This window comes from Amblyomma maculatum, chromosome 6 (genome assembly GCF_055883805.1).
Source record: "Amblyomma maculatum isolate TAMU_Amacu chromosome 6, ASM5588380v1, whole genome shotgun sequence".
Classification (NCBI taxonomy): domain Eukaryota; kingdom Metazoa; phylum Arthropoda; class Arachnida; order Ixodida; family Ixodidae; genus Amblyomma; species Amblyomma maculatum.
This window is the reverse complement of record NC_139349.1, coordinates 69,972,222-69,994,791: the sequence shown is the minus strand read 5'-3', so window position 1 is coordinate 69,994,791 and position 22,570 is coordinate 69,972,222. Positions and strand designations below refer to the sequence as shown.

The following is a 22,570-nucleotide window of genomic DNA, read 5'->3' as shown; positions in this document are numbered from 1 at the left end:
CTGCCTCAGGACAGATCCATGTGACGTGCTCGAGTATCAGTGTACCATGACACCATTCATCTTCATATTGCGTAGGGTAAATCTTGTGTAATTTGTGTAGGTGTGAACAAGTGCTGTTTTTTTAATCTGCGCCAGTCTACTACCTCCTCTTGGGTTAGCCTTCTGTGTGGGGCTGGGTAGCATTTTCGCTGGCCTCTGTAATGATCTGTATGTCTGAGTACGTGGAGATAACAGGGTCAAGGGTGCTCGTGGTGCAGAGTGTTGAGTCTGCTCGGTCGACGTACCCTCAAGCTAACACATCTGCTGCGCCTCGTTGCCCCTCATCCCCTCGTGTCATGGAACCCATACTATACTGCGTTTAGAGTTCGTTATATGTCTTTTCGTCGTTTGTAAGGTATACGATTGGCAATTCTGTCGATTCTGACACTTGTAAAGTTTCGACACATGTGTTTGGAGCCTTCTGTCCCGTTGCATCGCCATGCGCTATTGCCAGAGCGATCGCGGCTTCTCCAGCTGCCTCTATGCTTGGGTTGTTTACTGTTGCACTGCATATTTCCTTACCTCTAGCGTCCATTACCCCGGCGACCGATTTGTGTTGGTAATGGTACTTTGCTCCGTCCGTGTAGACTATACGCTGGGATTGTCGATGAATTCCCTGTTGAGTACTCGGGCTCTGGCTTGTGTCATGGTGCATATTGGGGTCCATGTATGGCCATCCGTAGGCCTAATTTCTCCATTAGGTGTCTTCCCTTTCTTGTTTGGGTGAGTCTGTCCAGTAGAGCGCTACGTAGTGCTTCTCGTATCTCGTCAAAGTAGTTCGATACACCCAGTGCCATTAACTTTTCGGTTCGTGTTGACATCGGAAGACTTAGCGCCGTTTTGAAAACTTTGCACAGTATGGTGTCAAATTGTACGACCTCTTACTTGTTTAGTTCGTGGTAAGGTAGGCTGTACGTTACCCTGCACGTGACGAGGCTGTCTATGAGTCCAAGTCTGTTCTGCTCTCTCATGACCTTCTTTTTGCTGCTGACTCTTCATAGGCGCCTGACAGAAGCTCTGTGACGAACTGCACGACTCACTGCCACGCGCGTCAAAATTCCGCCGCTTACGCATGCACTCTGGAAGCCCGCGTTGCCACCAGGGGCGCGCATGTCGCTTCCGAGTTAAATGCACACGGAGCCTATACTGGAGTGATAGATCTGCCGTGGAATCCTTGTAGGAAAGAAACTATTTTCCTACGTTGGAAGTACTCAAACCCAACGCAGGAAACTGAATCTCGCGCTACTTGGGAGCAGTATACTAACGCCCGCTCGAGTAGCTGGGGCGTGGTGGTGCAAACTCAAACTTCAGCGTATTGAAGTGGGGTGCCTGGATGTTTCGGCAAGCTACGAGCAGGGAGGGCGGCTGTGTGCTGTTTCTCCTGCAAGTTGTTTGCACGAACGATGAGCAATGCACGCTTAACAATCTGGAGCGACCAGCAAACAATCGCTGCTTTCTTTTTCTTTCCTCACGAATGCGGGACGAGGCCTCGATATATGCGGCGAGCGCACAATGCGTGCCAGCCCGCGTTTGCCCAGGCATTTGCCACGCGTGTTTCGTCTGTAACTCCCGCTGACAGGGCGCTTGTTGTCGCGTGCATTTTTGTCGTCTACTCGGAGCGCGCACCACAGACCGAAAGGGGCCGAAAATACTCCCGCGTGGCCAGGTGCGACGCTCACCGCGGAAAAATGTGTTTGCGTGCGCGCGCTGGCGTGACCTTGTGCATGCTTGCGTACTGTGCGGCGTGTTTGCGCACAGCATGTGTCATACTTAGAGCCAACTTACAAGAAATCATCTACTGCTTGAGTGCGCGGATGTAGGTCGCACTACGAAGTGAAAAAACGGCGCGCAGAGAGCTCAAACTCCACAAACTAGCAATTGGAGGTTGGTTATTTTCCAGGCTATATATAAACTATATGATGAAGGTATCCAATCCTCTTGTCGAAAATACGAACGTTACATGAAGCGTCTGCTCGTTGCCACTGCCGAATGAGCTGGTGAGACAGTGGTGCAGTCATGATAACCAATAGCGAATGGTATCGCATGATCACAGACAGCACTGACGTAGATAAGAATTTGTAACCCCCCCAGCGAAATGCGAAGAGCTGTGCTTTGGAGTTTTATATGCAAAATTGGTCCTTCTTTTGTGTACATATCTCTTGCCCTTTTGCGTTTGGGTTTTATCTATTTATTTTCTCCTCTGGAAAGAATCCATCAATGTTTTTTATAGGCGCTAACATATTCTTTCGAGTGAAATTTATACCGAATTGAGCTTTTTCTTTTTTTATCCACTTTGTGAATTGGAACATAAATGGCTACCTCTGGGCTCGAGAGGCAGACGACTCCGCGTGAGTTTTTTTAATGCAGCAAAAAGGAATAAGGCAGCTAGAGCAATTCAGTTCAAAGTGAATGACAACCGTTCCCTCCTCGTGTCTTTCAGAACCAGACGGCCGATTCAAAGGACCACGCGGTTGGACAAAACACGCACCGCAAATGGCCGCCGGTGATCTCGCGCCACCAGAGGCGCAGGAAGGCGCATAGCAGGGCAAGAAGAGAACTTGTTACGACTCCCTAGCAGCGTGGCAACACGTATGCGTTTAGTAAAACGCACACACGCGCAACAGCATTCTTCAGCACGCGAGCAAATTGTGGGTCACGACTGCGCGTGCCCAGAACACAAAACAGTTTTGCGCAGTTCAAGCGCGTTTGCCGTCTGCGCGCTAGGCTAGGCAGCCTGCGAAGCTGGGCGTGTAACTGCGTGGAAATTGTGGGTTAATGCGATGCGCGGGTTGGGGTCTTTTGCATACAGCGCTCGTCTTCACTGCACGAATTATGCGAAAAGCTTCACACGCACAATAACGGCGTACTTAGCCTGCAGTTTCCGTACTACATTCTACATCCCACTGGTATCAGTTTGTCGTTGGCCATGGCGTTCCACGTTAGCTAAACGCACATTTGTGTATACGTTAAGTCGTACTACTTTTATGTTGGCATCAAGAAGTAAAGGTAATTTAATTACATTTTATTGTAAAGTAGATGTTATTCCACCCTCTAGACCTCAAACGAACAGTGACATTAGTTGTTATGGGAGCCCGCCTAAATATACACACCTGTCTCAGAATTACTGTTCCTGACACCCGATGCGTATTTAAAGACGGCAAATGGCGTACAGAAAATCTCCCGACGTTGGCCACATTCATCGGTGCTTTTGTGGAAAACGTTCAAATCATTATAGTGCATATCTGTAGCCACCATTTGTTTTTTTTTTTTCCTATTCTGAACAACACTTAAAAGCGGATTTCTCGAGATTGATATATATTTCCACAACAATTAATTCATTTCACATTACATTTCTGCAATGATAATCTGGGTAGTGCCGAAAGTTAGCGAAACTCTGGCCATCAATACCTAGAGAGTTTCGCTCATCATCTACACCGCACGCAAAATCACCAACAACGGTTTGGTTTAGTTTTAAAGTTTAGCGTCCCAAAGCAACTCAGGCTATGAGAGAAGCCGTAGTGGAGGACTCCGGAAAGTTCAGCCAGCTGGGGTTCATTAACGTGCACTGACATCGCACAGCACACGAGCGCCTAGCTTTTCGCCTTCATCAAAAAAAGGCCGCCGAGGCCGGGATTCGATCCCGCATCCTGGGACAGTAGTCGAGCGCCCTAACCACTGCGCCATCCCGGAAAAGGCCGGTATAAATGGGGTACATAAAATGAAAGCTGGAAGTGATCCGCATGTGCGCCTGTACAGCTACTAGCCGGTTGAGCTAGTACCGCATTGCCGCTAATCCACCATCTATCTACAATAGTCCGAAGCTTGACATTGACAGCCAAAAGTTGTGGCGTTACGGGCCTGCTTGTATGGAAGCGCAACCAAGTGCAATGATAGTTGGTGTCAGCTCCAAAACTCAGGTCCGGCTCCGCATCAGCTCCCGGCCATCATACGATGTCAAACCAAATGTCGCCGCTAGAGCCAGCTGCTCTGACCATGTAGTGTGTGCGAAACGGCAGCCTGTATAACAAGGAACAAGTCAGCCTCACACCACCACGCAGCCCCGCCGGGGTGGCGCAGCGGTACGGCGCTCGACTACTGTGCCCAAGGAAGCGGGATCGAATCGATGGAGGCGAAACGATGTGGCGTCCGGGTGCTGTACGATGTAAGTGCACGTTAAAGAACTCCAGGTGGTCGAAATTTTCGGAGTCCTCCACAATGGCGTCTCTCATAGCCTGATTCGCTTTGGGACGTTAAACCCCACAAGCAAACCAACCAACTAATTACAAATATTTAACATTGCCATTCTTTAGGTCTCTGGTCTGGACGTACTTCGCGCTGTATTTGTACAAAGTGAAAGAACTCAGGATCAGTGGCGAAAAGGAAGATCGCCACGATCGCCACGTATACAGCGCGCATGCCCTCGTCGTTCGCAGTTGCACGTGGTTGACTGCCTGCGTCAAATTCCCTCGGTAAGTGCTCCTCATCATGAGCTTCAAGTTCCAATTGCCCCTGAGTCCATGCGCGTGTGAGTCACCAGGCCACGATGCAGCGACTGTTTCCAAAAATTGCCTTTAACGCGGGGCACCGTTATTACGCGTGCCTTCCCGGAGTCTCGGCTTCGCGGTATCACAGCGAGGAAAGTGACGAGGCCTGTCCATGTAAGCCCGTCCAAGACGGCCCTGAGGATGGCGGTCGAAGGAGAGAGGCAACAGCGGGGGAGCCTCGCCGCCAATAACCGGATCGAGCGCCAGGCACACTAGCCAAGCTTGTCGTCGCCGGCAGCTGGCCTCCGCCGGCCGCTTGCACCAAAGAGAAATACTAGAAGTGTGACGCGCGCGCGCCCAGACTCGTCCCAGTTGCGCAACAAGCAATGCAGCGCGCTCTTCCTCGCAGCCAAACCCGCTTCTCGGTTGACATCGTCGAGGCTGAAAGTTTCGCCTTTGCATTTAGTTTATATCTTTGTTCGTTCGTGCTCCTTTCTCCCTTCCCCACTCCCTCCTTCTGATACTACTTGCTGCCTTTCTCGAGAAACTGGCCGACAGCAGGAAGCAGAGGGAAAACACTGCAACTGGGCGAAGCCGATGGGCAAGATAGGAAAAGTGAAAACAAGCAAAGAAAAAAATAAGCACCACGTGGGTCGCAGACCACCGACGGCAAGCTGGTTCAATGTTTCCTCGTTGAAAAGAGAACGAGTTTGGACCTGACGACAGAAAATTCGCACGAGAGATTCTTAGGCGGCCAGATGCATTCCGGGATGAAAACAGGGTGAGAAAACGCCTAGATTTCGAGACAGGCGGGCGTCGACAGCCAGGGTGGTGCCTCGAGGCATGTTCCTCAGTCCCAGAAACGACAGCGATAGGAAACTTGAGTGGCGTCGAAGTGGACCATAAGTAGTTACAAAACCACTCGGCCGGATCGAATAACGGCTCTCCACCCTGCACGTTTCAGACAGACGTTTCACAAATAAAGAATAGCGACTTAAACAAAAAGCGGACTAGCCCAGTTCGCGAGTGACTCGTTTTTCTGCGCAGCACTGCAGACGCTGCCCAAACAACGAACCTAAACGTCGGTGATGTCCTCGCACTGAAACCTTCACCATAAAAGAAATCTGAAAACTTCACCATGCAGCGTCTCCACCTCAGAAGCGGCCAAAAAAATAGGACTGACAGCTGCATACCTCAACAGCAACCCCATGAAGACACCACCCATAAGGCTGGTTTTGGGGCTGATTAATCGTATAATGCCCAAACACTGAGTGGTGACGGCTAAACTTCCACACCTCTAAGCTGGTCTAATGCAAAATAATTTTCGAATTTATTACAAAAAATAGGGCAAATACCTAATTAAAAGCGGAATGACAATATCTATACCTGGAAACGATAAGAATGCGCACGCAGAGTCGGCCGCATAAATAAATTGTTATCAAAGTTCAAAATCATTCCACTTCCCGCTAGAGTGCTTCGCTGCTGTACTCTGTTGAAAATTAAGGTTCTTCTGCAGGCACTGTACGCTTTGCAGAGAGCAATCTTCTACCAGGATTTCTGCATTTCTGGCAACGTGCACTATACTTGCGTAAACATCTTGAGAAATTAGATTCTTGCATTACTACGAGGAAACCGTTTGATTTTGGCGAAAGATTTCAAAACTAACGAAGTTTTCTCAGTCCGCATTGGACGTGATACGCCGGGCATTACAGGCTCAACGGATTTCAATCAGTCTATTTCCTAAGCAACAAATGTTTTTTTGACCCTCTTACTTGTTTTCTCGTATAGTCACTTAATTCTCGGATAAGGAGTACAAATTTCCTATAATGCTGGACCATGAAACCACGCAGACGACCAAGCTTAGTGCGAAAGACGCTGTCCTTCGATTACACAGATTGTGAATTCCGGAGACCCAAAGCGCCACTTTTTCTTTTTGTTCGTTTTGCTTTTTTCGCGGCGGACGTTCACGGCGCAGTTGGTCAGCGCAGTGCGGAGGACGGCGGCTGTAGGCACCCCCGCACAGCCTTCTTCGCTTCCGTCCCACGTCCAGTTGTCTCCCGCCGGTTTATCATAGGCGCAATGGCGCGTGCCGTATATCAAATTTATCTGACGCCAACCTGGCTCTTGCCCCGGCGGTTATCCTTGTCCGAGTAAGTGCTGGAAGCCCCTGTCGCGCACGCACAGTTGCATCCGGCGAGTCACATATTCACGAGTCTCGAGCACCGCAAGGACGAGTATATGTGTGGGGACTCCGCGAAGTCACGTATGTAACACGCGTGGCGTGTCTCGCAGTTGTTGCCGGTTTCCGCCATATCTGCGTTTTTGTTGCGAACAGCCTGATAAGAAGCCATCACGCTCATAAAATGCACGGCTTTTAAAACTAACCAACGGCGCAGTCGTCTGGCTTGCTGTGGCAAGGCAAACATGAACTATCGGGGGATATACAAAACGTTCTCCATGCACATATAACGCTGCCTTATCTCTTGGAGAGGCGGTATAGTTTAAACATGGCGGACCACCAAAGGGGCTCATTTGCATGCCAAGCCCACTGGCCTAAAATAAGGATTTTTCTCCTCATTCCCATCCTGGAAATTCCCTGTTTTCCTTAGGCACAAAATTCGGCCTCTTTCGTACCCAAACCGCCATTTCGAGTTTCTTTAAACAAATATTAGTCAGGATTTAACTCCGCTTAAGCCCGCTAAGACTTGCGAAATCACTGCTTGGCATGGATTTGCTTGGCGGTTTACAACTTTGAGACTTGCACGAAGTTTCGCAGTGTTAAAGGTTTTTATTACACGGCATACAGTTGCTAGTACATTAATCATCATTTCTAATCCTTATCGCAAACTATCCTCCAACTTGACTAGCGGATAGATGCTAAACGAGAAGCGGAATGGTATGACGTCACCGCGAATGCTACGAGAAAAATGGTTTCGTCACAAATTGTGATTCAGGATAAACCTGGCGCCACATGGAGATCCGTTAGTGATGTCATATAAGCAGATGGCGAGACACGCGATATGGGGCGGAACCCTGCTACGGCCCTATACGTTGTACGTGCCTTCATCCCACTCAGCGCTTCTGTGGTTTGACAGAGACTGGCGTCACAGTTGTAGCAACCACCGAGGGACAAGCAAGATTTATATGATCTGTGTTGCATGCGTGTCGTCATCCCAATATGCGGTTCTGTGGTCTGACAAAGGCTGGCGTCACAGTTGCTATAGCAACTATAGAGGGACAAGCAAGATTTATATGCTGTGTGTTGCATAAGTGTCGTCATCCCAATATGCGGTTCCATAATTTAACAGAGGCTGGCGTCACAGTTGCTATAGCAACTATTTAGGGACAAGTAAGATTTATGCTCGGCTCGAGCATAAATCTTGCGAAGGCACTCATATATGAGTGCCTTATGGGAGAAGGCACTTTAAGCGAGCCGTGTTTACTGCCATAATTGATGTATCAGACGCCCACTCGCTACTCGGCCGAGCTCCAAAAGCCCTCAGCTGTGCGTAACACGCAGAGTTATTCCCATAATGTAATCATGGACAACGTCTGAATTCCGTAGCGCTGGCTTGGGAGTAGCGCCGCCTCTTGCGGTCATATCTGTGCGACGCGCTGCTCTCTGATCGACAAAAGCCGCATAGCGCAAGGCGGCAGCAGTTGAACACGCGGGGAGCTCGCCTGCGGCAATGGCGCAGCGTTTCCTGTTTGTTAAACCATCGTGATTCGAGCCCGAGTCCAACAGGCGCTGTCTATCACGACAAAAAGTGACCAAAGTTTATATACATCATGATTTTAGGGCGGTGCTACGTCCCTGCTATGATGAAAGGGTGGGGAGAATGTAAACACCCATGTTGATGGCTACTTTCTCATGAGATTAATAAATTAAACGTGTCAAAGTACGCTTGACACGCGTATAGTAAACGCGATCTCAAGGGCCTGAACTCCTCCTTCTTGAAGCGAATAATACACCATCAGCGGTGAACAACACCTAACAAATATTTCGCATGCTCTGTATCGCGAACTCATTAACGGCATCCAGCAAGCATGACTAAGGCAAAAGCCTTAAGGGCGCAGAAAAATATTTACGTGGTTTGTTATCGTGCTTCATGTATTAGATTTCGTTCAGTTATCTGATGCGTGCGTTGGCTCCGTGAGATTGCTTATGGGTGCTTCCCCGTGTGTTAAGGCTTATTGGCCTGTATACAAAAAGGCAGGTTTGGAGGGAAATAAAATTAAGTTGTTACTTGCGCTGGCCCTGCGCTTGTCTCTTTTGTCCTCGTCCTTCGCGCCGTTCCTCTTGCGACTTCCAAGTTCCCGGCGTTTTTTAAGGGGGCAAAGGGATCCGGGTGAATGGCAACCGGTCACTCCTGAGCAAAGATTCTCTTCAGTGGGTAATAAATAAGTTGGGTGTGCTCCATGTATCAGAGGGAATGACCTCTGTTTCCAAAACTGCTTCGTCTCAACGTCTGTTTTGAAAGTTGGATTGCGCCCTTGGTTCGCCTTCGGCTCAGTTAAATTTAGGTGGAGACCTGTGGCCGGTTTAACATCGAGCCAAAATTTGAACAGACCCAATTCTGAGCGCAGCCAAAAGCATTTCGAAAAAACTCCTAGATTAACGGCAGTGAATGTGCTTAGCTATAAGATAAGGCAATACAACTAAAATTGAGGGCTTTTAAATCCACTTCCAAGAAATGCAGCGCTATGTCCCCAGGCCAAAGGGTGCCAAGGCAAATGAATTTCAGCTGGATGGTAACGGCAGGGCTATAACCGCGTAGTCGCGCGCTAAGCAGGCTAGCCATTCTTGTGGTAATAACGAACGCATCCTTCTACTAATAAATAGCTATATCCTGTCATTGACCAGGGCGCTGGCAATCATTCGTTCAATGAATGGCTTGCACTGCGTTATAACGGCGCCGTTGTGATGAACTATACTTGAAGCCATGATAGTTAGCGCGCTTATCCAATCTCTTTATTTGCATCTGCTCCAACGTGCAGTGTAAAATCTATTCGTGGTCCATGAACATGCCAGCTGTGACGTGGCGCACAAGCTGTCTGCCATTACGTGGAAGAATGCCGCGTGCGACGGCCATATCGAAAGCGTGTGCTCTGTCCCGGCGCTCAGAACGTCGGTGACGGCTGCCCTTGCGTGGGAAGCGCGGACTGTTCGCTAGCGGATGCCACCGAGGCTCTTGTCTCTCTGCCCGCGCTAGCGGCAGCGGTTGTCGCGTGTGGTGGCAAGGGGCTCGGGGACCCGTCTCTTCCGCGGATGTGGGCCGCATTCCTCGCAGCCATTGTGCGTGTCCGCCGCCGTCTAACCTGGACGACCTTGACGGGTCGCCGCCGGATGGTGCTCCCCTCACTGGTGACCTAGCCAAAGATGGATGGGAAAACAAGAACGGCATCTAGAATTCCTGCCGATTCCCTAGGAACCGAGACCGATGTATATATAGACCATCGCACATCGGTTGTCCGAATTCATATAAGGCTTCCAAGTCAGCTCAGGAGCAGCATTGTGTAACAGTTATTTCTCTGCAAATGAAACTGAAAAAATATATAGTGTATAAAACCCCTTCCCCCCCCCCCCCTTCCTCTTCTTTTTTTTTTTTTTTTTTCCCCGAAGCCCCCATTCAGGCCCATTTATTATCTATAAGCCGGCTCCTACATCAGAGAGGTTGTCGCATGACATCAAAGTAAGCTGATTGAGTCAATGGTCCCAGTATTCATGGTGTTCGCAACGTTAGGGAAGAGGAAGGAACAAGGACGACTTTTAAAATTGCGCATGACTGTCACTCATCCTTATCATAAGCATAGTTCTGAGCTCCCGCGAGGGGTAGCACAGTACATAGAGTTCCTTACACTAACTAGAGGGAAAGCTGAGGGCGCTGCACTTCAGCCACCATGGGCGCGCTAAGAATCATGGGCAGGTGTGCTACTTGTTGCGGGACAGTCGGTTTTGCTCGAGTACGTGGAGTGGCGTTACTGCAATGTTTTTTTTTTCGTTATCATCATCATCTGAAGGTGCGTACATAGACCGCGAAAGCCATAGTAGCGAAGGCGCAAAAGCAGACGTCGCCAATAAATGGTTTCTGTTTCCCGAAATGCCATTAAAAACTTCCTTAAGTGATGGCACAACGATAAATATTTTCATAACATTTTTTTTATTTCAATGTTTGCCTATTAAGTGCGAAATATTGGTATTTGTGCTGCTCAAAACTAAGCCAATAGGAGAAAGGGCCATCGCTTATATTGGATAAATCTCACACTGGCATTCTGTTTCTCTCTCTTTTTGCAATTTATAGTCACAATATTCAATCTTAGGACATAATTTACGGCATAAAGACGTTTATCTTTGCATTAGTTTTGGCCAAAAGTTGTAGTTCTGCACTCGGTAGCTCTCCGGCCCATGATGCTTTGAGCGCCCATGGTGGCTGAACTGGCCGTCTGGAAACTCCATGTAAACTCCCATAGACGGCAGCACAGCTTTCCCTCTAGGTAAGAGTAAGAAACTCTATGGCACAGTATACCAGCTAGAGGACAAAATCATCTCGTTTTGGATGCTGATCTCAAGACAGCTGAACCGCGTAAAACAGCTCAAAATCTTGATTTAACACCAAACTAAACCAGCTTGGAACACTATTTTTATTTATAGTTCCCGTTGACTTGGCGTAGAGAGGCAGCAAATTGCAAAGAGCATGGGAGAAATGAAATTGCTTTGGAGGGCAGATGCAGGCTACAGTGCGCTCCGCTTTCACTGGGTGGCGCTTTTTCTGCCTGTGCTACCTTTGGTTGAAGACGTCGATAAAGGCTCATTGTCGTTTGCTGATGACGAAAGACGCGTGCACACGCCGTTGAATGTGCCAACCTTCCGATCATTTCGAGGCGGTAGAAGAGCTTCAAACCTCGAATCGAGCTATGTAATCTTGAACTTACGTTCTCTATCTGACATCGGTGAAGCTTTAGAGGCATTAGATTGTTATAGGCACACTTTGGAAACAGATACTGGTTAACCTCCAGCACAAGGCGGTAGACGTCGCATGAGTGCGGAATTTAAAGGAATTGTGAACATATTCGCTAGCGCAGCCGCAAAAAGGGGGCAACCGCAGAGGAAACCGTGTTACACTAGATTGGCCTTTAAACAGTTTCAGTTGGCTGCCTCGGTGCCAGGTACGCTGGTCATCTTCGTCTTTCCGCCAAAACGGCGACAAGCACACAACTGTCGGCGAACGCGGGCTAATCAGTGCATAAGCTAAGCACACTACTATGAGAAAGACCAGCGAAAAAAAAAAAAAAAAAAAAAAGACGCAGGACAAGAGGAAATACACACACACACACACACACACACACACACACACACACACACACACACACACACACACACACACACACACACACACACACACACACACACACACACACACACACACACACACACACACACACACACACACACACACACACACACACACACACACACACACACACACACACACACACACACACACACAGTCGCTGACGACTGTGTGTGTGTTTGTGTTTCCTTTTGCCCTGCGTCTTTTTTTCGCTGGTTTTTTTTCCTAGTAGACATGAACCAACTGGCCCCCAGCAATTCACTCCTCTGAAGCTGAGCACAACTTGTTCCTAGGGCTCTCAGCCAGCCACGGCACGCTACCTTCCTCTGTGCCCGCTCGTGGGAAATTATCACATAGAGCGTGGGCATGCCAGTTACTATGGCAACAAGTCTCCAAATTTCGTAGTGTAAACCTTGCAAAAATTTAGTGGATTTGCAACTTCTACCGTTGTTTTCGGAGATGTCAAATAACAAAGCAGTGCATGTTGGTATATTGCGCGTACAGAGCACACAATATACCCGATATTAAGGTTGTCCATTAGGGCCTCTCATTTACTCATTGTCATGGCAGAACTGGTACTATAGTGAGATGCGGTGCACTTGGTATTGATTTGCCACGCGCTCTCCTAATGACCGCGTCTATGTGCACGTCTGTCTACGCGTCTATGTAAGCGTTATATTGGTTATATGTAGCGTCTCTGTATGCGTCTATATCACATGTTCTGAAAGATGCATTGCGCATGTACTTATCTCGCAATATGCATCACTTCACAACTCAAAGTAAACTAAGATGTTATTCTTGTGTATGAGAGACGTTTTTAAACAATTTTATTGAATTAAATGACTTTATTAAATTTTTCGACTTTGCATTAAACGTTGCCGTCGTCAACAAAATTTCCTGCAGCAGTCGTCGACGCCCTTCGCTCCCTTTAATTAGCTTCCCGGCACGGACATTTTGTGAGCGGTTGCTTCAAAGCTTCAGCGGCAGAAACCTGCTAAGTGACAGACTTTCGACGAGGAAGTGATGTCAGTGGCATGTGCCTGATTTATCCTGACACCAAATACACGCAGACAATGGTGACTGGCGCTTACGAGAGACTATTGAAACAACATTCCGTGTTGCTGGCCGTGCGCCAGAGGCTGCCCTGCCTACTTCCGGCGCAGAAAAGCTATGCACAGCTCTCTGAGTCAGTTGACAGTTTTAGCTGAGCGTTTTTACCTTCCGCTCCCTTTATGGTAACACGCTGAATGCGAGCGGAGCGCTGTGGCAAAAATATTTACAGCTGCGCGTTCGGCGTGTTTCCCTAGATGGAAATCAGCCGCCCCCGTCTCAATCCTGAGTAATTCCACAAACAGGGCGCTCGAGTACTGAGGCGGGAGACCTGGGATCGATTCCAGCCCGCGGTCGCGTTTGTTTCGGTGGAAGCGAAACGGAAGGCACCCATTTACTGTGCGATGTCAGTGCACGTTGAAAAACCCAAGGTGACGGAAACAATCCGGAGCCCTCCACTATGGTGCTTCTCATAGCCTGAGATTCTTTGAGACGGTAAACGTCATAAGCCACGAACCATAAACGCATCGATGCAACGTCCCTTTGGACAAAAGCAACAACACTTCGAGGCGACGATCAGAGTTACAACTATTTAGGCTTGTCGCTTACGATCGGTAGCTGGACAAAGTGGTAGCTTAGGGCTATATGCTAACAAGAATGTGTGACATATTAAAGGAAGAAATAGCGTGCGGTAATTAAATGGATAGAAACTACATGAAATTGAACGCGGGACCGCAAAGGGAGCTGATGTCCCGTTATTTATTTTCTTGTAGTGTAAGCGGGCTGGCGTGTACAGTGAGAAACGCAAGTGTAGCCGTTGAATGCATTTTTTTACTGCGTGAACGTATGAGGACAGGCTGCTGCCTATAAGCGGCACCGGCTGCTACTTTGAACAAATTTGGAGAGGTCCCTTGCACTGGCGTTGTACAGAGGCACAAAATACAAGTATACCGTCACAGTACACAATATTAAAAAATGAGCAAACGCGCACGAAGAATGGATATTATTGAGCGTAAATTAAAGGTAATCGCTTGGCATACTAAGAAACAATACACTAGAGGAAATGAAACATGAATCTTAAAAGCGATTGTCCAGGTACCATCACAATCATGTGTAAATAATGCCCGGACTCGAAAGGGAGCACCAAAGATATTGGACACAATCACGAGACATCTAGGAAAAGAGATAGCAGCTCGGATACTTAGAGATGAAGGAACAAATACTTCCCAAGGATGCCACTTTCTTCGAAGAGTAATTTCAGCGCCACAATTAAGCGCTCGTTTCTGCAGCGTACATGTCGGGCACGGACTGAAGGGAAGTTTTTGTTGCTGCAGCAGCGGCTTTTACACTGTAGCTGAACATTCGGTCTTGGTTTGCCCAACCATAGTGTGTGGGTTGGCTTTTTTCATCTCTACGACTGTATATTGTTTTGCTCGCGAAGTGAAAGCCTGCGACTCTCATTGTATATACTAGCCCGAAAGACCACTGGGGCTGCCGGATATCCTGAGGATTTTTTGTATATGCGACATCAGACAAAATACGTGGCTAAGGCCCACTATAACCTATTTTGTTCTCTTCTGCTTAGTGTTTTTTTTTTTTTTCATTTATGCAAATTAGTTCTGCGCGAATCTGGTATTAGTCGGACATAACTGTAGGCAGATTGGTAGGTAGATAAATTTATTTACTCGATCGTAAAGTGCATGCAGTGGGTGGCTTTCCTATATATATTATCCGGAATTCCGTTAGCACGTGCAGCTACCCGTGCTCGTTCGACAAGCTTTTTTTTTTTTTTTTTTTTTTTTTTTTTGTAGCCCGTTCTTATCCCAGCTGCACAGTACAGTTTCAAACGCTTCTCGTGTTGTCCGATAGCTGGCACTCAGTGTTGGATTTGCCTTGCGAGCTCCCACATCATACAGAAGTCTGCTCTCTATCCGTATTACTTTCATTGCAGCCTAAGTCTCCGTGCCTATGATACTAAGTTTAATAGGGCAGTTGTAAGTTTTGGGTTGTAGCCAATTCCATCTCGTGCTTCTTAACTTTGGTTAGCTCTTCGACTGGGGAAGGGTACTGTTCCAGTCTGAGACGTTGGAGGATAACTGCATTTGTTGACAGCGCGATTCGAGTGCGAATGCACAATTGTCCGGGGGAGAAAGGCTCGGGCAGAGGCATGTGCGCGCTCATTCCCCATTACACCTCGGGGCACGCAGTTGTGACATCAAATGCAATTTTCACCTCGCGGTATTCTGTTTTCCAAGAAATGTAGTTCTGGTCGTTTGGGCGGATGAGCTTGCTAGCTGCGACGCACCTATCTCCTAAGCCGGACACGAGCTGCGCCATAAAAGTGGCCCCTCACATCCTATACAGACGCTGTTCTTGACGCACGCGCTGTTACGGTGGCTTCGCAGCTCGTATAGGCACCAAGGGGTGATTGAAAGTTGCGCCAAAGTTCGTTTAAGTTCGTCTTTGTGTTCTCCCCCGTTCTGATGCCAAGTTCGTCCACCGCTCCGCGCACGGGAGCTATAGGAAGATTGCATGCTTAAAAGCGATGTATCACTGACGGGGTACCATGAACATATGTTTTTATTTCCTGTGAAATTCTAGCAATGTCACAGTCTGCCGATGGGCAGACATTGTCACATATGCGCAGGCATATATATATATATATATATATATATATATATATATATATTTTAATGAACAGAAAAATCTAAGTGTGATTCGGCATTGATTTTATTGCTCGTTACCTTAAACAGAAGCATACCTCGCTGATCTGCCGTGTTTGGTTCGCATTGTGCACGGCTGCAAAGTACCCCGCAGTACACCAAATGTATACCGAATTCCAACCGGGCAATGGCTCAAGACCGCTTGGACCGCACAAGTTTCCTCTCCTGCGTTTGCATGCGAACATGACGCTCGCCCTGTGAGTCGGAGGGCAGGCTTCTGGAACGAAACACTCTAATCAGGCATGGGACCGCGCTCGACTCCGTTCGTATGCAACAAACGCCGCGGTCGGGTTCAGCGGTTCCGGAAGTGAACCAAGCAGCCGCGACACGAATATGTTAGAGGAGACACAGCCGTGGCACCACTATGTGCAGCATGGTTTTGCAGAACAGGTTGCGCTTGCGCGCGGAAAAATTTTAATTTCGTAGAAGGCGGCCTTCGCTTGGGGATGACGGCCGTTATTTCTCTAAGGTGACATGTCAGGAATTAAAAGCAGTATTCCGCGCTTTGCGGATGCATCGAGAAAGGAACGTAAGAGAAGAGTTGCTAATGCAAGTGAGCTGAAGAATGACGGTCACGTCCTCACTCGGCGTCGCCTTCGGCGAGAGCGATTAGTCACAAACGACAGCGTGTCGCCTTCGTAGACCTGCGCACGACTCGATCCCCCCCCCCCCCCTTTAATATTACTACCGTTCTAGCTAAAACTCTCGATTAACTATTGCGGCGTGGCCTTGCATGTGCCGTAATTCGCATTAATTTTGCGATTGCACAGGAAAGGCAAGAACACTTGTTTTATTTTTCATGACTGCGCTCTTAGCGCATGCGCACATTGAACGGCCGCGTCATCATTGCGAGTAATATTCGCCCAAATACTTTTTCGCATTCTTATTTCATGCTTTGATTTTTACTGCGCGCAGCTTTTGATTGCGCTGTGATCGCTTTACTGACGGATGCCGGATTCTTACTCTGCTGCCTGTCTTGACCAATGGCTTCTATTTTTTTTTTTATTTGGCGCGCGGTTTGGCACTGCGATACGTATATGACAACAGTGCCCGTACACTGCCCGAATGAAGAATGTCCTTGACCTTTGGTAAATGCTATATATTTGTACACAGTGGTCGAAATTCCCGGAGTCCTCCACTACGGCGTCTCCCATAGCCTGCGTAGCTTCGGGACATTAAACCCCACAAAAATCACAAAAAACCACAGGCTGTATTGCATTATGGGAATAGTTGTGAGCGAATATTTTTGCGTGCTCGCATCTTTTCACGCTTCTCTCTTTCTCTTCTTACTTAACTGCTCAATCAGTAGCTCTCGCCTTCGAAGTTGTCAAAAACTTGAGTGCTTGCAAACTTTTTTGGACAAAACATTATAATTGTTATAGTTCTTACTAAAATCCATTACCCTTTAATTCTCAGCCTGCATCTTCTCCTATAACTTGCCATCATTCAATGAAGATATCTTCAAGCCAAAGTAACTAGAACGTCTTCCTTGTACTTTAAGAAGTAAACTGTGAGCAAGCCTTCACCAATCAGATTACGGAAACAGCAACCCCTGAGATATTTACAACAGTCACTACAAAACAATAGTTACTACAAAATGTGCGATGCATAACTGCACAAATGCTATCCGAGAAGACAAAAACACATTTCAGAAACGTCAGCAATTTCAGAAGGAATCGCACTGATCGCACTGATAAACATTACGAAACTTCCATCGGCGGCTGCGTTTCGATGGATGCGAAACGGAGAGGCGTCCGTATGCTGTGCGATGTCAGCGCACGTTGAAGATCTCCAAGTGGTCGAAATTACCCCGTAGCCCTCCATCACCGGCTCCTTTTCTCTCTTTCCGCTTTCACTCCCACCTTCCTCCCTTCTCCTACGGCGCGGTTCAGGTGTCCACAGGAGCAAATGTGACAGATATTGCGCCTATTATTGTTGTTGTTGTACTAATGCCTGATGAGACCAACATTGTTGAATATTATATTACAGAAAAAAATGCGGTATAACCAGGGCTCCGCATTATGGAGGCTAATTTTGGAATTCTGGTAGGGAAAAATAGGCATCATATCTGGCATTGCACAAAATAATGCTTTGCTGTCAGCTGCCCCATGTCGCCATCTTCTTCTGTGGTGCTTTTTTCCTATAAGCACATATTTTAAACTTTGCAGCAGTATATCCTGTCTCACACATTGGAGCATCCCGGTTCGTTTTCCTTAGTGTGTTTTGCCTTATCCATACAATGACAGCCTCCATACCAGCGAACAATATTCCAGTTCGCAGAGAAATAACGCAGCAACAAAAGGTTAAATACTGATATGGGGAACTCAGAGAGCGCGCCTACCGCCTACAGAGGAAGTTAATACCAAAGAAAAATACAAATAAGCGAATTAACGTGTCACGCCGCCACTCCAAGGCGCCTACAGCACTCCGCCCTGCTGCCACCCACGCCGTCTTTTCAGAATGACCCTGTGCGTTGCAAACAATCGAGCGGCCACGTTTGGTGTCGATAAAACTCAAACACCGACAATAAACTCAAACAGCTGCTAGTTCACAGTGGATACAGCGTCGTTTAATTGAACAGATACGCTCCCACAGGAAGACACTGATCACACCTCGTTTAATATTTGGGTAAGTTGAACTGCTTTCTTCTGTTTACGAACAAAGCGGAGTTCTGAATCGTGTACATCCGTAGGCGTCCGATATTGTCAGCATAAATAATAATAATAATAATAATAATAATAATAATAATAATAATAATAATGATAATAATAATAATAATAATAATAATAATAATAATAATAATAATAATAATAATAATAATAATAATAATAATAATAATAATAATAATAATAATAATAATAATAACAGGCTATGAGGAAATGAAATGAACAGTAACTCGACCCGAACAGTGCATTTAGGGAAAAGATTGCTAAGGGTAGAGAGAGAAAGGGTCTGCGTATACTGGAAAGCTCCGGTCTAATTTAACTCCTCGGGACCTCTTTAACTTGCACTTGCACAACAGGTCTCTCGCATTTTGCATCCATCGAAATGCAACCGCCAATACTGGGACTCGATCCCACGACTGCATGCTCGACAACTAAGCCCCATACAACTGAGCCAGCACGGAATCTCTTCAGACGACTTGTGGCACTTTGTTCGAGATGGTGTTCTCGCATCTTCCGTAACACTTGAATAGTGCAAAACATCTCAGCAGGGTTGTCCCGAGCATGCTATCTGAGCGTGTGCGGGCCTATGTGCTAGGGGCCGTGGTGGTTGAAGCATGTCGAAGATGTGTACACAGCAGGTGCCCGGTATAGTGTAATCGAGTCACCTGGAGTGCATGAAGAGAAATCAACGACGCAGGAGCTATGCACCCGAGCCACCGTAGTCCAGCCCCTCGAGTTCCGGGTTCTTCTGTAATGTCAACCTGCTTTACGTATGGGCCGACCTAAATCCACGCGTGGTTTTCTATTTCAGCTTTCATTTTTTTATTTTCATTGTTTTCCAGCTCGAGAATTGACATCATTATAGCGGATACCACGAAGCTTCGTGAGTCGTTAAAGAATGACGGGGCAAGGTGCAATAATTTTTGACACGAGAATGAACGAAATTTGTACAGCCGTTGTCGATGAATGTTAGCCAAGAAGAAATATACACGTGGACTGGGAAGTGGGCGCACCGAATATGCAGTCATTAAGGGCCATTTCGTCAGGCGCTTTAATTTATTTGCCTACAACCTTTATTAAAGAGTGAGGAGTCTGCCGTTTTACTGACAGCTCAGTCATGTTAGAAGTCTGCAGTAGGAAATGCCCGGCTACGTGCTTTTGCAAGCTATAAACGTTGCTAATGAAAGGAATACATGCAGAAACATTTTTATTTAACGTGGTGGAAATAAGTGAAACACATTCTAAAATGTTAGACAACAGCTAAGGCATCAATCAGTTCTCTGTTTTCAGTCCAAAGCCAATGTTTGGCTGCTTGCAGTCGCCACATAAAGGTACCTGTTGGTACACCACTAAACTTCAACAACTATGCCCAGTTTTTGGTTACCAAGCGGTGGATTTTTTTATTTTGTTGCTATAATACTAGGGTGAAAATAGCCAGCGTCCGCTGTGCTAATGTTGCAGAAGCATAAGCCTGATTGAGTGCTTATGCTCCCCATCTAAGTAGCATAATAAGCTTTAGAAAGTGGGAAACAGCCCGTTTTGATGTGCGTCATGAATCTTCAAAACGGTACGTCCCGGCCCATGGACAACTTCAGTGGTAGTAGTAGCAGCTGCCAACAACAGTTCAAGAAAGGTCGTGCCTGGACCGTGTTTTGCTTCAATAAATAAAATATTTCATTTTTTTTTTCATAGTTGTGTTCAGTCTCCTTATCGACATCTTTGTCATCTCACTCAAAGGCCCCAAGTAACGCACAAAAGATCAAGTGCAACTACAAAGCAAACGCCAAGCACTTGTCATCTGCAGCGACGCATAATAGTCATAGATGGGCCGAGACCGTGCCAATCCTAGCGCTGGAGGGCCTGGTATCTTTAGCATCGCAAGACACGGAATACGTTCAACAGCCCACTCACGATTTCCTTGCGCAGCGAATCCATGGCCAGGTCGAACCTGGACCTCCGCCAAGTCGACGCCGCTTCACCATCCGAAGATGTTGTCGCGTCGTCATCCGCAGAGCACGCCGCCTCCTGGGATCCCTCGCTTCCGGACGGCGTTACCGCCGGGCTGCCTACAGCCCACTTGTTCCTCAACAGCTCGGACTGCCGGAGTCGTTGAGCGTAGAAGTCCCGGCAGCGTCGTACCAGCGTCCCTCCTTGGCGTGGGGATATCACCGGTTCCGAGTGCTCGCGACGGCGCGCCATGCGCCGCCATCCGGGCTCATCTGGCCGCTTGGGCGCCCTCCTGGGCGCACCGGGACCAAGCTGCCGGTCTACCCGAGGTTGTCGGCCTCGCTGGTGAACACTGTTGTTGCTGCTGTTGTTGTGGTAGTGATGATGGTTCTGATGTTGGCAGGACGGCGACGAAGACATGTCGCCGCCCTTGCCGGCGTGAAAGCGCGCCGCAGAGCCGTAGACTTCAAGCACAACGGCTCGCGAGTCACGAGCCACCGCGTCCTCCCATTGCTTGGCTGGCAGTTCGCACACGATCGTGAGCACGATGTACACACTCCACGTGCCACTCGCACAAACCTACTCCCGCCACACTTTCCACTGGGCCGGCAGCGTCGCACGTGAGAGCCGCGCGGCTGCGAACTCGCTCGATGGTGCGCTCCCGTTTCGCTCGCCTTCGCCTCGAGCAACGGCCCCTGTACAGACAGCCCTGTGGAAAAAAGAGGCGACCACGGACGACGACGACGCTCCTCTCGCGAGGCAGCGGACCTGCGAATACAACTTCCCGCTGTCGGCACAGCTGAGCGAGCCACCAGCAGTCTCCGCCAACGTCGACGCTAGCTGACCCTCTCCCTCCACTGACGCAGCCAGCGGTCGCTGCGCCGGCGCGTGACGACGGCAGCGTCGAGAGCAGCGCCGTCGGTGTCGGCCGCCAGCGGTCAGTCCCTGCGAAGCCGACGACGCGGAACCGGCATTGTTCAAGGTTGCATCGGTCGTGCACAGTGCGCTCCCGTGAAACTGGACCGCTTAGCGTTCACTCGGCGCGCGCGGCTACGGGCCTCCGCGCGTAACTTCCTAATGGCCTCTAGACGTCCTTCCACATCGTCTTGCCGGGCTTCTCGCGAAGGGAAACATGACATTCTGTTTTTCTTTTCGCTTTTCAGAGTGCTTTCTTGATCGCTAAGGCAGGTTGACGCTGTATCGCTATTCGCTCGTTTTCAACCGACGTAAAGTTCTATAAGCTGATGTCCGCCTATGTCAATAGATCCTAATCAAAAAGACACTATTTTGCTGATACTGGAGACTTTTACAGGCTAGTAAAGACCACATAGCAAAAAATAGATGTCTAGCCTTCACTGTTCGAGTATGTAAGTAAACTGCGTGAATCGGAACAGTTTTTTTTTTTTTTTTTTTTTTCTGTTCGGATTCCCAGAGGCTTCATCGCCTTCCGGCCACGTTGGAGGAGAAAAGCTAGGCGCCCACGTGCTGTGCGATGTCACTGCACGTTAAGAACCCCAGGTGGTCAAAATTTCCGGAGTCCTCCACTACGAGTCTGCCATAGCCTGAGTAGCTTTGGGGCGTTAACATTTTCGGTTTCGGATTCGGGACTTCATCGCCTTTACTTTAAAACAGCGATCGTGGAGTGATTTCCTGTGTATGTAGACGTGGCATATATAGTTTGGATGGCCGAAAATATTTCAGGCGCTATTTTCTTAGCACTATACGCACACTTTACTCAGCCTTTCATATTTAAGATGAGTAAAACCTCGTCGATATGATGCACAGCATGCATGACCGTATAGCGGACTTTACACGTTGTTTGGTAAACTTGGCTGAACCTTTCTACACAAGAACTCGTCAAGGGTATTTGATATCTGGCTAATTTTTCTTTTCCTAGCATTTCTTAAAACCTTTTTTAAACCCTATTTTCACGTGAAAATGCTCCGTGCTGAAACCTGCTCGACACTATTGTTGTTAATGACGTAAGTGATTGCAATTCCCGATTTGCTGTAAGTTACGGACATAAATGTGTTTCAGAGATGTTACATATCAATAACTAGAATGAACAACACCAGTTTACTGCATCCTGGTCCAATCGTAGGGGTAATCGGTGAATCGAAATGGTAATCCTACGGATAGCACGCAATCATCAGCCTAATATCGAGCTACTGATGTTACACAGCTAGTGAGGTCAATAGTATATGTTCGCAATGATAAGTAGCTGAGCGTGGTACTCTGGGGCCAGACGAAACATGATGTTTCGAGAATGTTATTACTCGTAGCTAAGGTGAACTGATCATATATATTTA

The 22,570-nt window shown here is 47.8% G+C and overlaps 1 protein-coding gene across 1 annotated transcript in view; it reads right to left on the bottom strand.

Moving 5' to 3' along the window:
- The window catches only part of LOC146185983 (uncharacterized), a 47,855-nt gene extending 26,724 nt beyond the window's left edge, over positions 1 to 21,131 (bottom strand). Inside the window, exon 1 of the mRNA XM_084606921.1 lies at positions 20,226 to 21,131. Within this exon, the coding sequence (XP_084463047.1) occupies positions 20,226 to 20,681 (456 nt within the window). The 5' untranslated portion in view covers positions 20,682 to 21,131. The remainder of the gene's footprint in view (positions 1 to 20,225) is intronic.
- Positions 21,132 to 22,570: the final 1,439 nt, after the last annotated feature.